Source organism: Venturia canescens, chromosome 2 (assembly GCF_019457755.1).
Source record: "Venturia canescens isolate UGA chromosome 2, ASM1945775v1, whole genome shotgun sequence".
NCBI lineage: Eukaryota > Metazoa > Arthropoda > Insecta > Hymenoptera > Ichneumonidae > Venturia > Venturia canescens.
Window position 1 is genome coordinate 14,405,343 of NC_057422.1, and position 15,492 is coordinate 14,420,834.

A 15,492-nucleotide genomic window follows, 5' to 3' on the forward strand; every position below is an offset into this window, starting at 1 on the left:
TTCACATTATTCACTTGCTTGCCACGTGTGACCTCTCTCCCAGCAAGAGATTTCTTTCTCCTCAACATTTAATTCTTCGCCCAGGAGAGCCTACGGAGAAAGAGATCTTCGGTTGGAGATCACGATCGAGCGATTGGACCTAAGAAACTGGAGGTCAGTATATGGAAACAGGAATATAAAGAGAAACAAAGCAGTGCTGTGGACACCTTCCTCTCGCGCTCTTTCGAAGATTCTTACGAAAATACTCTCGCGCTTCGTGCACTCGGATTTGTGTCACGTCTCATCCCCCAGTACTTTCCTCGTAAATCTTCGCGCTCACAGTCAACTTTTTCCTGCCTCCGGTTGACTACACCCTAATACTCCTGGATTCGATGTACCCGCGGTCCGTCACATCCATCGCCATCGCGGAGCGAGAACCTTCCCGGAAAAGAAAGTTTTAGAAAAACACTATTTTGGGGAAAACACGAGATAATGAAGGACGATAAAGTTACGTTGAAGGAAGAAACGAGAAAACAGGTGAGATTTCGAAGCAGGATACAACAATGGAATCACATTTTGATGAGGGACTTTCATGTTTACGAATTACGAGCACGTATGAGCCCAAGAAACCGGACACGAACCTTTTCAATTCGTTTTCTCTCGAAAGAACTTTGTGCAAGTCTATAAAAAACACATTCGAAGCTGCAATTAGTTTTCACTGGCTTTTCAGTCCGGACGCATTCTCGAATTTCTTCGAACAGCTATCTGCGAAGGTTAGAAAATAATGTTCGAACGATGAGCCATTAATTTTCCTGTTACAACATCTCACGAGTGAGGTTGAAACTTTGTTTCGTCGTGGCAACTCCTTCGTACGGTCTTCCAGAATTTTGGTAGCGCAGATCGACCCAAAAACACTTTCAACCTCCATGAAATATGCGAGTTAAGAAAACTAGCAGAAAATTATTCGCTTCCCCGGCACGAGACAGCTATAACTCGGTCCTCTCTTCACGGGATACTTGACGAATGAGTTTCCTAATGTTCCGAATAACAGGCTTCGGTCTATTGACTCGGTGGTATTGTTGCGGACACATGGGCCAGCTCTCGAGAGTTCGAAAAAGATCGACAATGCAGTCTCCCCTCGGAACTGCATTTCCTCTTTTCTCTTTTCCCAAACTACAATTCCATTGTGTCAAAGAGACCGAAAGATTTTTCAAGTACCTTCCATGTGGCTCGTGTCCCGGGCACAGGCTTTCAACATTCGAACGAGCCTGGATATATAAATTAGAAAATCACGAGTTGGCCAACGAGCCGATGGTGCCTTGAACGTTACACAAATTAATTCGAGATAAAAATGTCAAGTCCGCAGATCCCCAATCAATTATACAATTGAGCGATAAAACTTAGTGGTGCTATAAAGTGTTGAAAAATTCATGGAAAATTCGTCTCGGCTCAACGATAAAATCAGCTTCGTCTATTTCGACCTCTACTCGCGGCTACTTCGTTGATGAACGTTATCGCTTATTCAGTATCTCCTACAAGGATCATTTTTCTTTGAGAATTCTTCGTCCATGGTATCGTCCTCATTATGAACGATTGCCAAATTATTCTTCGTTCTCAACACCGAACAACGATAGCCAGGCCCCGCATTGACGTATCGGTTGTCCACGAATCGAGTTTCAGTTACGAGCTTAAGTGAGGCGAGGGACTCGCGATCCTCGTATTTATATAATTTGGTGAGTATCGCGTACGTGGCGCGAAAGGAATAAGAGTTGGACAAGAGAGTAATGGCTCCTGCCAAGGAAAACAAGTAACCGAACAACGAGCACGTTAAGGTATAATGTATTGAAATTCACCTCCGGCTAACAAACGAAACTCGCACTGTTTGTGTGTGTTGCCTAATCGAATTCTCCATCTCTCTTCTCATCGGCACTCGACGTAAATCTTTTTCAATACTCTCGATATTAACGAACCTCAAGTTTTACAATGAACGATCTTTCAGCTGCGTAATGGGGTAATTGACGAGAAAAAATGCTTCGTTGTCATGGGCCCATTTAATTTCAACTCCGGAGATAAAAAATCCTCCGATTTTATGGACTCTCCTGCGTGGCCTCATTGTCCGAGCTTGCGAGATCAACGAACCGTTAAGGGGTAACCGTATGTTCGGAATTTCATTCCCAAAAGCCACGCGACATTATTACGCTACACCCCCGCCAGCTTCCTTCCCTTTCAGCCCTCACCTTCATCATTTATCTCTCGGCGAATCCTTGGAGTTGTAATCCCAATGGATGATCAAATGAGTGACTCTTCAGCCGAGTTTGTTACAGTGCATTAAATCTGTATCAGCTGTTCCGTGACGAATTTTGACGTGTCCAAAATCTTTTAATGTTCACGTAATTTATTGTATTTTCGACGTTTATTATCTAGTGTTGATAATGCCGGTTCATAATTAATGCTTTTCTAAAACATAAGAAACTAGGAATAAATGAAAAATAGTTTTGATTCGGCTTTTGTTTGGTTGCCAAATGATTATTCTGCCAACGAAATCAATTTGTTTTATCATTCGTTTCAATATAATTGGATATTTTATTGTAAAATAATTTCACGTATTAATTTTTATCATATCCAAAGTAATCGTGTCCGATGTAATTTTAATTATTGATTAGATAGCGACACAACCGTGCAAGAAGAGATAACCACGATTTTTGCGTTTGCTGCTGTTAGTCGTCTCGCAAAATCTTAGTCGGAATGCATATGTCGATTTTGTGAGAGTTTGTTGGATGTAGAATTCTAACGTGTACTGGTTGTTATGAATCTATGGTTGATTAGAAATAAATCATTATTTACTGTGGATTTTAGTTTCAATCTCAATATTAAATTAACTTGAATTTCATTCCTTTCAGACGAATGAACCATAAATATTCTTCATCGATAAAAATAAAAGAATCTTTGAATTTATTCGCATGTTTAACAGTACGAAAAAATAGGGATAAAATAATATACAGAGGAATAAAAGAGAATCAATCCGAGCCGGGCGATTTGGGACATAAAAAAATGTAAAAGTCGAGTGGAAATAATTTTTTAATAGCCAATCCGGGTCTGATTGGTTCAGGAACGAATCGCATGAGTTCAGTTGCCTACAGAACTTGAGAATTTATATTTTTCCTCAAGTTTTTGTTGGAGCATCACTTCTGTGCTATTGACAAATGATCGAATCCGTCGTATTGTCCAGCAAATGGGGTTTCGTTGGATAAAGAAAATAGTGTTTCCGGGATGATCGAGGGTTCCTGAGCCCACGTATCTTGTGGATGGAAATAAATGTGCGTTTGCATTACGTAAGCAGGAAATTCAGAAGCGGAAAAAAGCTCGTGTACTGTTTAATGGTTGAGCGTTTTGGGATATCTAATTTAATATAAATCATCATTTGTCGGCTGGTACAATCGCAAACGAGGGGAATTATAACGTCGCGATGTTTCTTAATGGAGGACGAGATAAGATCGCCCCTTATATGTGCGCGGGTGCATGTGCTGCCCTCCCCGTTCGAAGTACACTTGAACGACGTACGTGCGTGACGCGATCTTGTGTACGTAAGATTTTTTCAACATTATTTTTTCCTTTCATCTCCCTCACAATGTGCGGATACAGCATTGCGTTCCTCTGGCAATAAATCTCGCGATAAGCCAACTTACTTAATGTCGTCGAAGCTCCGCGCATGTGTTTGTTGGTTTTCCCGCTTTTTTTAATCCTCTCGCGTCCATATTTTCCTCATCGCGCGACTCGATATCGCACGCAAAAAATGGCTGAGTTAAATTCCGCTTGGTGTACTCCGTCAGTTTGTCGCCGAGCCTTTCGGCTTTGTTTTCGACAGTGGAGAATGATTAGAATCACCTCATCCGAGCTTACGAGATACACAAAAGAGCCCCACAATCTCCGTGAGATTTGAAGCAACTCGTTCGAGCCCGCACGAGCTCTTTTCTAAATAACAAAAAAAACTCTCGGGTTCGTTAGATTTCGGAGAAAAGTGAGGTTATTCCGGCTAGAAGCGATGTACACAAAAGCGAGTGTGGAGAGAAAAATAAAGCGGCCTCTGAGAAACGGAGAGAATAAGTGTCCCAGAGGACGAAAAGTCATCGCTACGTCGATGTGAACTCGACGAGCGGAAAAAATATACAGAGAAAGAGACACGGGGAGAGAAAACCCGGGAAAGGACGATTCTTATTATTCATAAATTCATAAGCGAGCTATTCACACCCTAATCGAAATCATGGGCGCCATTAAATTCGGGCCGCGCCTTAATAGTCGGGAACAATGTTACGGTGTGCTATTTGTCATACGAAAATTGAGTCGCATGGCGTAGATTGTCCTGCCCATCTGTGTATATATTTATATATCTTCCACTCTGCAGTTTCGTTACACTCGCGGATATACATATATGTAGGATTCTATCCACATAAATACGTATGTACAAAGAAGGGGAAGGGGAGAAACTATTGTCAACGGGCATGGAAACACGACATCCGAGCTGCCTCTTACTCTGCTCCTATGTATTCTATATACACATAATATATCCTACGAGTCCATTATATACGAAGGTGTGTGCATGTGTCAAAAGATATATACGTATACATGTATAGAGGTTTGCATTCGACAAATGGAACGTTTCCCGCTGGTCACGGTCCTAATCATTAATATATGGCTGAAGGAGCCATTGTTGCGAATTAGGTAGCATTGAACGAAGCATTGTCGTCAACAAGAGGAAGGGGAGGGGGGAGCGGCCCCCGGACGACTCACTTTTTCGGTAGCGAAGTGCAGGAGTGGGGCAAGAGGGGCGTAACGTGTCGCGCGACCGCGTACCACGGCGTCGTACGTTCTCCTCGAAAAATCTTTTTCACGAGTGTGTGTATGTTAATAAAGTATTTATGCGGGGTTCAAGTTAATAATCGAGTGCATGTGAGTGGGTGAGAATGGTTTATAGTTTTGAGGGAATTTACCTTTTCGTGGGTTTGTGGGTGTGGGTCTTGTTAAATGATGTTTCTGGCAAAGTTGGAAGGCAACCGCGTGACCTTTCGTTTTTTGAAGACTCACGAAAATATAATTAAAACTCGACCCGTGATGCATTCGTAAAGTTAGTTTTGTTTTGTGCTTAAAACTTGATTTGGTTTCACTGTGTGAGGGATGGCGGCGCGTATGTTTTTGTTATCGCTCTTTTTTTTACGATATTTCTAGTATATGCGGCTGGAAAAATAGTTACACATAGTCATCCGATAGACGCGCGTCGCGAAACTAAAAACAAGATGATAATAAAGAGGAGACTTCACGAATGTGAAGAAACGCGAGGCCCGCGCTCCGAAATCTCTTTTTTTGCTTATTCTTACTCGGTTCTGAAATTATTCATAAAAACCGGTCGTTAAATTTCGCACGGGAAGGATGAAAAAATGAGAGTGAGAAAAAGATAATTTACGAAAACGAGCCTGGCGACTATTAAAATGTGGTTTCTTTTTTTCTTCATTTCAACGCGCGCGTATATGCGACAACGATTAATCGCGACAATTATGCATGCATTTTTTCACGAGCGTTTTCACGAATTTTGAAGATAAAAATTTCGTAAGATCGGAATGTTTGTTAAACACACTTTGTAGGTCCGTGAATAAGAACATTATTATACCCTCTCGTGCTCTCGACATTTTTCGATAATACTTTTTTTACCTCCGCATTCTTCTACTAATTGACACGTATAAGCAAATATAAATTTTATTTAATTATTTTTTTTTTACATGCTAAAGCGTTACTCTCAAAAATTTCCCGAATAATTCTGTGAAATGGCTTTCAAAATTACATTCGAAAGCTACACTTTCGTTGATTTTTGGCGGAAACATTCCTTCCAATGACGATTCCACCGTAGTTTTGCCAGATCAAAAACTAGAAACTTTTTTCATCAAAACATCATACCTCAAAAAAAATAAGCATCGCAGTTTCCATAAGCATCGACTGGATTTCATTTTCCAACTGCATTTAAATCCTCGTCGTCGGCTTGAAATCTTCCATTCTCGAGCAGGTGTCAATTAAATGCGATGAAAGATTTCAGTCAAAATTTCAGTAGCACGTAAACAAACATTATCACTCCGCTAGCAACACAAGAATAATTAGCTCAGTACAATCACTTTCCGCGAACTCTAAACGTCGATAACTGCAATATTGCTCGAATTGGGGGAAAATCTCAACAATTGTTTTGATTTTGCCCGAAAAATACTGCAACGAGACTGAACAAGTTCTCTAACGGACAAAAGAGCGGGAGATACTGAAGCGCGGCTAAGACGCCATCTTGTGGCGTGTATTAGAAGTAGCAACGGACGGCGATTCCGAACTCTGCCGAGTATGCGAGTGCACCCAACCTACTTTATCGTTGAACGAGACGTTGGAAATTGGAACGAAAGTCAGAATCGATCTATTTCCTACCTGAAATCCTCGAAGGCAATACTTTTGAACTCCCCTCAACAGAAAAGATCGAAGACTGTAAATAAAATAAATCATACGAGTAAACGAATGATATTATGAACTTTCATTCGGAATATTTTATTTATCGCAGTTGGCGCGTCATCGTAGAACAATTTCCGTTAAATACGAAACTAGTTTAATATCCTATATAATATATATATATATAATATATTTATATGTGTATAATATAATTTATGCAAGATTCAATCGTCCAATCGACTAAAACTTATCATCACTCAGTACCTCGAACATCGACAGGCGTTCGTGTGTATTTTTAAAAGACAAAATCAGCTCGATTCAATTTTCATTTTTTATTTTCTTCAGCTTTTTGTTTATACGATTATTGTCAGATTCTTTAAATGGAGTAATAAAAAGACAAATATAAATGATATGACTTTTATGGAAAAAAAAACTGAATTATATACTGATTTTGGCACTGGACGCTTTTTCCTTGTTCGAGATATAATTCGGCTAAAAAATAAGCAGTCAAAATAATACCTTCGTCCGCGTTATACTGCTTTTCTTTTTTTACTTATTTGAGGTTATAAATTTGTATACAATATAAAACAACGAATCAGATCACGAAGTTCGGATAAATCGATGCGAATGGAGCCAAACCTACGATATCTAGACAATCATTTATATGCATATGTATTTGTATTATATTCATATTTATGTATGTATTTATATACAATACATTAGTGTATCAAGTTTGTTCGTAATTTATTTACATTTTTTTTCAACTTTTTGTACTGACTCGGATGAAAAATTCGTCAGTGTGTGAGAGCACAATGCCACTGAGCAATTGTACTGCAAAATGGATCTGTTAAGGTTTACCTTACTTTTCGGTTTCTTATAAGTTGAAAAAATTTTGACATTTTACCAAAATTAGCATCTGATTTACATGACTCTGGTACACTCGAGGATATTTGACGAATACATTTTACGCCAAACGTCATTTTATCGATCAGTAGTTCTGACGTTTTGGTTGTTGATTTTTGGAATGAAATGTTTGTAAAATGGTGAAAAATTTGTTCAAACACAGAAAAGTGATGAGACGATTTTTCCTTCGTTTGCTTTGTAAAATTTCGAAAACTTGGGAAAAATGTTCTAGTTTTGAGGTTAATTGAAGTCAAATAATGCTAGCTTATGCGTTGAACAAATCTTCACTTAGGCGAAGTTTCAATAAATTCCGTTCATCGTAATAGCTGAACATCGATGTGATATTTGGAAGATTAACATTTTCGAGATTTCTGCCGGACGGCTAAGTACGAAAATTCTCATAAAAAAAATACAATTTTTGGCTGAAAATTTAGGTTCAAATGATCCTTGAGGGCGATTCACAAGCCCCATTGTCTCGACGAACTTTGGCCTTCGCTCCTTTGAAAAATGCGAAAGGAGAAGCTTAAAACCTAAAATTCATCGAACGATATTGATCATCGTTTTTCCGCAGTTTTTTCTTCTTCTTCATCTCTTTCTCGAATTAAAATAGTGAGTGCAACATGGACACGGCCTTTAAAGCTGTGTGCGTGATTCCATCGTTTTTTCGCCTCTGTCTTATACTTTTTGTTATTATTTTGGTGCACTTACATTCGTGTATAAACATTAAATGGCTTTCGAAGTTAAAAATTTGAGTTTCAAGAGCGTCGCGTACCACGACATGTTTTTTTCTTCTCTTTTTTCGTTTTGTTTTGCTTTATCACCTAGAAAAATAGCTACACATCCAATAACACGTGAATTAATAGATGGCAGGCTTTCTGTACGTTGGTCACGACGACGGGAGTCTTCGAATTCTCGAATACTGATTAAACTGAAAATATCTGTTATAACAAACGAACATATTTGCTAGACTCAAAATTGAAAGACGTTTCATCAATTTTGGGGTTTTCCATACATCAATAATAATATTTTTAGTCATCATAATAATATAATATAAAAATTGTCGAAAAATCTACGCCTCTCAATTTCATTGTCTAATCCTACGAGCCTAGAAACGAAAAAATCGCACCTTACGAACTATCTTTTATAAACCACAGATCGATAAATATCGATTTAATCGATAAACGTAAATAATAATTGATCGTAATAGTATGCCCGTGGAATTGCTATGGGCAATTGAACGAGGACACTTGTATAAATGCATAAGTGATAAAAATGGCGGCGATCGTATGTAATCTTAATTTGTGACATGGATTAAAAGGCTCAGGAATAAAAAGAATAGAAAGGGAGAGAGCTCGGAGGGAGAGGCAGTGAAAATTCTAGTTTTTCATGGTTCATAGGAGCAAGGGATTACCCAATTTTCCAGATAATATCATTCACGCGGTCCACGACAATGTTTTAAATACCAAAACGATGGTGATTAATGGTATTGAATTTTGCATCGATGGAATGCAGAAAAAATTCATTTCTTTTTCAATTTCGTAATATCTCACATAATCAACATTTTATTTGCAGATTTGATCAACTGATTGATGAGAAAAAGATTCGAATGGCAAATTGACCAATTTTTTAAATCCTGAACTCGCAAATACAATTGTCAATGATGCGAAAATCGGCAGGATATTGAAAAAAAAAATAGAATTTCGTTGCATTTCAAGGATGAAAAACTCAAAATCATGACGAATTATGATATTAGGTATTTAACCAGTGCCGATGTACATGTGAAAGTAATTCCTGAAATAAAGGGCTAGTTTGATTAAAGATAGAATGCACAGGACGTACAAAGCGATCGCGAGCAAGACGAGCAACGCCATACGCGCGTTTGCGCTCGTTTCGGCTTCTTGACCGCGACTACGACCGTTGGCCACCTGCCTGCCAGCTGGTGATTCTATCTGATACCGATAGGAGGTGGCCTGAGGTCAAGCTCATGATCGCCAACGCGCCCTCTGCATTTCAATCTGTCCCTCCAATGTCTTTGCCAAATATATCACGAACAATTGACTCAATGCTATTCCTAATGCGATACCCGCTATCGTGTAAAGATTTCTCTCCGCCCAGCTACGCACGATTTCAATACAACCGCTCGTCCACACCTTTTTACTCGCCTCAGACACTGGAAGCACTTGCACCTGATAACCGCACATTATGTTTACCAATCCGCTCTGTAACATAAAATTTTCCATCAGTTTTCAATCATTATATTAACGGAGCACATGAACCATTTGGAGGGTCGCAGGAAATTAGATTTTTTAAGCATTTTAGGATGGACAAATTCATTCAAAAATTTTGATACGATCAATACAAATATTACAGCTACCCGATGTGAAAAGGGTTTTGAAAATGATCTAAATTAAAGCAGGTAATTTTGATCAATGGGTCGAATTTATTTGCGAATCAAAGAGTCAAGGGCTGGAGTAAAATTTAGGGATAATTTGAATTTTTCTCGCTAATTCGTTAATCATTATAAATAATTTGTTGCCGAGTTATTATCTATGCTCCAAAACTAGAAATGAATTTCATTGAATTCATTTCATGAAAAAGTATTTGGAAGAATCGAACTTACAGAAATATCAGTCGTGTTGATGCAGCACGAAAATGGCACTCCACAGCTTTCTCTACCAGGACTTGAGCAATTGAAGTACTCGTTTTTTCCCCAATCCATGTAACCACCTTGACTCAGACCGCAACATTTGAACTGCGGAAAAACAGAAAGCATCACATTACAATATCAATGATTTAAGACTTGCTGGATTTTTTCTAAAAGCTTACTTCTTGCTGGCCGAAATCAATGAAATTTTGTAGATCTGGATCTTCTCGATAAGTCTGAATGATTTTGTCTGTAAAGGATTCCTCCAGTAGAGACTGCAGTGTGTGTGGAAACACAAAACCAACAATAGCCACTCCCATTTCGAGCAGGAAAAAACCTAATAGACACCAAGAGTACTGAAAAAAAAATGGAAAATTTAAAAAACTGCTTTTTTGGCATTCGCTCAGTTTTCGAATGGAAGTTCCTATTGTTCAGAATATTTTTTTCTGTTCCATCCGAGAACAAGTTGATCAAAATGTTCTATTTGGTATGATGAAACTTGCAAAACTAGTCAAAATCTAAAGAAAAATTATGAATTGTAAACTTTGTTTTCAAATCATTTCGATGTGGAATGGTACTTTTGTTATAGATGACTGTTTTTAATTAAAAGTTTTGGTAATTATTATTCCGTTAAATCTGTACCCTTATAATGCTACCGTTATTGAGACATACTAGGAAAATTATTGATGATTAAATCATTTGAGTTAATTATAGAGTTGTTTATATTGATTGTAGTCAAAAGATGTTATCGATTTAGATGTTTTCAATGATGTCATTGGAATTGAGAAATACTCACGAATTTCAGAAGACAAGTGTTTTCTCTAAGAGCCCCAACGCAGCCAGCAAAACTGACAATGAAGACAACTCCTCCTGCTATGACCATGACCAGGGAAATATTCAAAACCACATCATAAACATTTTCAACTCTGATCGATCCTGTTGCTTGCCATTTGTCGTAAAACGCATAGAGACCTACACCGATCAATAATCCCCCGAAAAGCTGTTTTGAAAATGTAAAATAGAGCGTGATCAATTGAAAAATTTACCATCTGTGTATAATGTCATTTATCCTTACAAATATAATCTATAATAGTAGTTGACTCTGAACTTCATTTTTCAACGATTAGATATAGCATAATAGAATGCTGAATGAAAATTAAGCTTTTGTCATTTTTAATACTCATGGATCAATTTTCTCTTCATATTGTATGTCTGTTATTGGTTTTTGCTTTTTTTGATAATCCCATTCATAATAAATTACTCATCATTGAAGTGTTTTCCATTTTGTTTTAAGATGTTCTTCTTTGATCTTGCTTTTTAAGGTTAGGTCTAGATTTATCAATTTGAAAAACTAAACATTCAGACATATTTACATTGTAACAGTTAACAACTAAAGAATATGATTTTTCAAATCTCTAAAAATATCAAATACTTCTGAAAGACTGGTTGTTGAAACCTAACAATTTAAGGTATGCTAATTATATATTAATGACACGAAGAAGCAAGATTCAGGGTATGTAGATGAGAGATCTTTTTTAAAGATGGTGCCCCATTGATGAGGTTTCTTTGAAAGACAACGTTTGATTATAACGAAATATTCCGAGCAATGGCACTTTCAAAGTTGGACTTCTTCAAGGATCATTTACATTTGTGAAGTGCCAGCATAAACAAATGCAACAAGATATATCTCAATTGTTATTTGTAAAACTTACCCAAAAAATAAAATTCAGTAGAAAAATCATGTACTTTACACATGAGCTAACGTATGTAAAGTTATTTGTGCGTCTGCGATTATACATTTTGGTTTAGCAGTAGGAAAAAAAAGTGGCCGAAATAAAAATAAACTTGGTTGATAAGCGAAATTCTCCGCCTGTAGATTTAGGATGAAAAACACCACACAGTCACATATATATGTCAACAACGAGAATGAACGATCGCTCGACGATTGATTGCAAATACACGAAAAACGTCGAAATATATTGTTTTCACTCTACATAATGGGAGTCCACATGCTGTTCGGTTATGATTTATTACACGGAGTTTTCTCTAATAATTGTGCTTTTGTATCACTTCGCGAATGAGTTCACAGTAGAAAATAGATATGAGCATTCTTTGACAGTTTGGTACTAATCCGCCATTACGACTCTGTTCCAGCGTTCCTCACCTCAAACAACTTTGAGGTACGCGGAAAATCAGCTGGTTCCTTTTCTTTCCGTTCCGCCGAATTTATTTCGGGGGTGCGCAAATATTTCATCTTACAAACGTTTAATTTACTCTAACAATAAGTCACTAACGCTTTAAAAACAAATGGGAAAATTAGAAAAAAATCAAGACGAAAAGTCAAAGAGCACCTTGCTCAACTGATGATGATACGGGTTATTGAATTCGTCGGTACGTCGGTACCATCGCTTTCTGCTCGTCTTTGCCGATAACTTGTTTAAAAAATGTTTCTCTTAATTTTGCAGTAAAAGAAAAATTTCGAAAGATTTACATTTTAGTTCATGAGATTTTTAAAAGGAAATGAATCTGCGATCTTTTCAAATTTTACAAGTGGACACTATGCTTACAATATATTTTTCAGGAACATTACATCGTTTGTTTATAGATGTAACCTTTTCATCCATGCAGCGATGAGATTGCTCACACGAAGAATTCGCTGTAAACTTGGCAGCGCCAATTTAAGTTCTAAAAGTACACAAATTATTATACCGCAAGCAACATTTCTTACATAAATGTAAGTCCCTGATGTGTTCACAAGGTTCACAACTAATTATCCAACGCGACGACGTATAATAAAATATTTCACATTTTTTCTCTCTATTTCTCTACTTTCATTTGTTTCTACAGATTTGTCGCGTGAACAGCTGATAGCATAAAACCGGGCGAAATTATTATGACAAATTGACAGTAATTTATTGTTTTTTTTTATTGAACGAATTGAAGAATCGTTTACGAAAATGAGAGCATTGAGGATCAACAAATCGTTTGATCATATTGTCAAGCAATTTTTTCGATACAAGTACGTATTTGACAAGATTACATATCAATAGAAATCAATATATAAAATGAGTTATCAAACTTTTCAAAATATATTCAAAAAGTATATGCAATTTCTGGAAAAGAAACTTTGTCGATTTAACAGTTCAACAGAATCAGTGAAACAGCTTGATGATGCGATTAAAGCAAAAAGATCAACAGTGGACCAAGCGGATGTCAAGCACCATGCAAAGCATAGCGATCAATGGTGGAATCTTGAAGGAGAATTACGAGCTTTGCACGCTTTGAATCCTCTTAGAGTACAATTTGTAAGGGACGGTTTAGCCAATGCTGGTTGGAAAGAGAACAGTCCATCACGCCCCTTAGAGGGAGTCAAAATTTTGGACGCAGGTTGCGGTGGAGGCATTTTGGCCGAACCACTAGCAAGAATAGGAGCCAATGTCACTGGCATTGATGCTTCCGATGAATTGATATCCGTTGCCAAAGAGCACGTCAGCTTAGATCCAAGTTTGTGCAAAAAATTGATTTACGTTCATGGCACTGTGGAAGAACTTGCTAACAATGAACCTCAGACCTACGATGCTGTTGTTGCTTCTGAAATTTTGGAACACGTCGCTGATAAGGAACTTTTTTTGAAGGTAGAGCTTCATTTTGAGTAAACGTATTTTATGTATAAAAAATTTTCTTGTTCATGTTCCACCGAAAATCAAACATGGAGGACTAAAATCTCCTGGTTTGTTTCCAGTCATAATTTTCTGTCGGTAAATTGAAAATAAAAAACTCAAATGAAATCCAGTGAAAAACTGAAAAGTACCCTAGCGGATTGTACGACCAGGCATCGCTCAAAAAAAGTACAAAAACGACCGAAGTTGGTCGTTTTTCGATTGTTTTCGACCAATTTCGGTCGTTTTTGTACTTTTTTAGACCAATGCCTGGTCGTACAATCCGCTAGGGTATGATCTCAAACACTCTGCAAGAAACTTTTTTAATTTGAATTAGCAGTTTTTATTCTTATTTACTAAAAGCGGTTGCAGAAAAATATATTTGAGGAAAGTGTTCTGAAACTTTATTATGAAAATTAAAATTCGATCAATTAATATGTTTGAATTTGGATGGGGCCTGATCTTCGAATATGTGTTTGAAAATTATTGAAGAGTCTCCAACAAATCATCAATTATGTATAATGGCATGAGTTTTCGTGTTTTCTAGTCTTGCGTTGATATTTTGAAACCGGGTGGCTCAATATTCGTCACAACGTTAAACAAAACAATACAATCCTTCCTTGGAGGAATCGTTGCAGCTGAATACATCCTGAAATTGGTAGCTGTTGGAACCCACGATTGGAACAAGTTCATTGCACCAGAGGAAACTCAAAGGCTTCTAGAGTCCTGTAAGATTCTTTTTTGGTTTTCTTCATTTACCTTTAATACTCACTGTTCCAAAATTACAGAGCCGAATCTTTCTTTATAATTCATTCGAAGGATCCTTTTCGATGTGTTTTTTTACATTTTACAATTGAACAAGAAATTTCCATGAACCAAAATAATATGCATCAAGCCGTTTAATCGAAAAAATTCAATGAAAAAACTTTTGCCGAGAATTCATTAAAAACAATTAGTCAACCAACTTCAAGATCTCTTGGAGAAAATATTTAATTGTTGTAAATTAACAGACATTCATTTCGATGGATTGTTCAAATTGTATAAAATCTTGAAAAATATAAACAGAGTTTCACGTTATTATTTCTGTCATCACAGCTGAAATATGAATAGCTTAGTAAAAATTGTCGTTTGCTCTTCTTCTGTGTTATTCTCTGTTGAATTTCGGTTTGGTTCAAATTTTGGTTTCACTTGATTTCAAAGAGCTTCTTTTTTAAACTTCCAGTTCATAACGGCTCCAGTCAAACTTGCATACGTAAATAATCAATAATAATGCCTAAAAATATTACATAACGTTTATTTCTACAATTAGGTGGCTGTAAGACCAAATTGATCCACGGTATGTTCTACAATCCATTGAAGAATGAGTGGTTCTGGACAGCTTCAACCTCGATAAACTACGCGATTCATGCAGTCAAGAAAGAACAGACTAGTCATTGATATTTATTAGCTGCTACGACGAGATTGTAAATATTAAATTACAGGAGAAAATGATGTTTCGTTGAATTTATAAAATAAAGAAAAGTGACAAAAAAAATTTAATGAAATAAAAGGAGAAAATGTCCTTGTGGAATGAGGGGAATTCTGTTTTATCGATCGAACGAGAAAAAGACGCCTAAAAAAGGAATAACGATGAATTAAGTAAATATAAAAAAATTGAAAAAATGGAAAAAAAGTTGAATCTTGATGAACGATAAATCACAAAAGTCTATCGAGTCATCGAAGTTAAAAAGCTAAAAGTTATTCGAGGACAAACATTCGGCTTGACTCCACCCTATGTGAAGCTGGCTTTGCGTGCTAAGCTCGACTTTTCCTGTCTCTTTTCTCCTCTCATTCTCA

At 37.0% G+C, this 15,492-nt stretch overlaps 2 protein-coding genes across 2 annotated transcripts; one reads left to right on the forward strand and one right to left on the reverse strand.

The window, feature by feature from the left end:
• Window positions 1-6,523: 6,523 nt before the first annotated feature.
• Window positions 6,524-12,291, reverse strand: LOC122405991 (tetraspanin-33-like). Its single transcript, XM_043411119.1, has 5 exons — window positions 11,710-12,291; window positions 10,794-10,997; window positions 10,180-10,353; window positions 9,974-10,105; window positions 6,524-9,572 (listed from the first exon to the last, which is right to left on the reverse strand). Exons 1-5 carry the CDS (start codon window positions 11,794-11,796, stop codon window positions 9,336-9,338), a joined length of 834 nt encoding a protein of 277 aa, XP_043267054.1. The 5' UTR covers window positions 11,797-12,291; the 3' UTR covers window positions 6,524-9,335.
• A 215-nt stretch (window positions 12,292-12,506) lies between these two features.
• Coq3 (ubiquinone biosynthesis protein COQ3, mitochondrial) lies at window positions 12,507-15,226 on the forward strand. Its single transcript, XM_043411118.1, has 5 exons — window positions 12,507-12,731; window positions 12,845-13,016; window positions 13,140-13,632; window positions 14,204-14,384; window positions 14,966-15,226. Exons 2-5 carry the CDS (start codon window positions 12,955-12,957, stop codon window positions 15,091-15,093), a joined length of 864 nt encoding a protein of 287 aa, XP_043267053.1. The 5' UTR covers window positions 12,507-12,731; window positions 12,845-12,954; the 3' UTR covers window positions 15,094-15,226.
• Window positions 15,227-15,492: the final 266 nt, after the last annotated feature.